The sequence below is a fragment of the Meleagris gallopavo genome, chromosome 1, assembly GCF_000146605.3.
Source record: "Meleagris gallopavo isolate NT-WF06-2002-E0010 breed Aviagen turkey brand Nicholas breeding stock chromosome 1, Turkey_5.1, whole genome shotgun sequence".
In the NCBI taxonomy this organism is placed as follows: Eukaryota; Metazoa; Chordata; class Aves; order Galliformes; family Phasianidae; genus Meleagris; species Meleagris gallopavo.
The window spans coordinates 95827166-95828185 of NC_015011.2; the positions used below are offsets into that span (position 1 = coordinate 95827166).

Genomic DNA, 1020 nt, shown 5'->3' on the forward strand with positions numbered 1-1020 from the left:
TTTTTTGAGAAATTACAAGCCGGAAGTCTATAGACTGCCAAAAGACAGAGACATAAAACTCCAATAGAATGTTATTGCTCAACATTTCAGTTGAACAGTAATCTTTAGTAATGCTTGCATAGTGCTATCTTGAAAAAATGTCGTGATTATTGCATGTTGGTATTTACGTGGAAGAAATCTCAAAACAGGTCAGACCAAAAGTGTGACATTAGGTTTTATTGTGCCAGATTTAGTTTAACAATCTTAGCCAGAATAACTTGCGCTCTCCAGGAGCAGTCTATGCATGACTCTGTAAGTCTATGCATGCTGCTTTCAAGTCTCAACTGCATCACTAATTCATAGGGAATAAAGTAATGTATAATCACGAATCATGTATGTACATAAGTTGTCCTGAAAGTAATGCTTCCTGTTTATTTCCATGGAAACAACAACAGATCCAAAATTACTTATTTCGCTTTCCTACGTTAATGCAATGTTGTGTTATAGCATACTCTTTAAGTCTGTGTTGGAACTTTGTACTCAAACTCTGCTATTATTTAGGATCCCATCTTGTTTTCTGGGACACTGCAGTCAAACTTGGATCCACTTGGAAAACACTCTGATCATGAACTGTGGGAGGCACTGGAACTGTGTGACTTAAAGAGTTTTGTCCAGTCACTTCCAAAGAAGCTCCTTCATGAGATTTCAGAAGGTGGTGAAAATCTCAGGTATATAAATAGCAAGTGCTGTTGTAGTTATTTTCTGATACTGTAAAACTGTGTTTTCTTTCCACATAACTTGTTACAGAAATTATCAATATAAAGATTACTCTTCTCCACTCCAAATAGAAGTATTGGTAGTAGGACTTCCTTCACGGTTTTGAGGTCATAACTATATGAAGTCCTGTAGCCTATGTTGTATGGGAAGCAAAGGAAGTGGTTTCAGCTTAAGTATATAAATGAATGGGGAATGGGGGCTTCATGTACCACCTAATTAGATCTGGAAGAAACATGCTTGTTTACTCATTTATTTAAAAAAAAA

General features: G+C 36.1%; 1 protein-coding gene across 1 annotated transcript in view; it reads left to right on the forward strand.

The window, feature by feature from the left end:
• Nucleotides 1-1020, forward strand: part of LOC100546330 (multidrug resistance-associated protein 1-like) — a 33815-nt gene that overhangs the window by 31310 nt on the left and 1485 nt on the right. Inside the window, 1 exon segment of the mRNA XM_010722236.3 lies at nucleotides 541-707. Within this exon segment, the coding sequence (XP_010720538.1) occupies nucleotides 541-707 (167 nt within the window).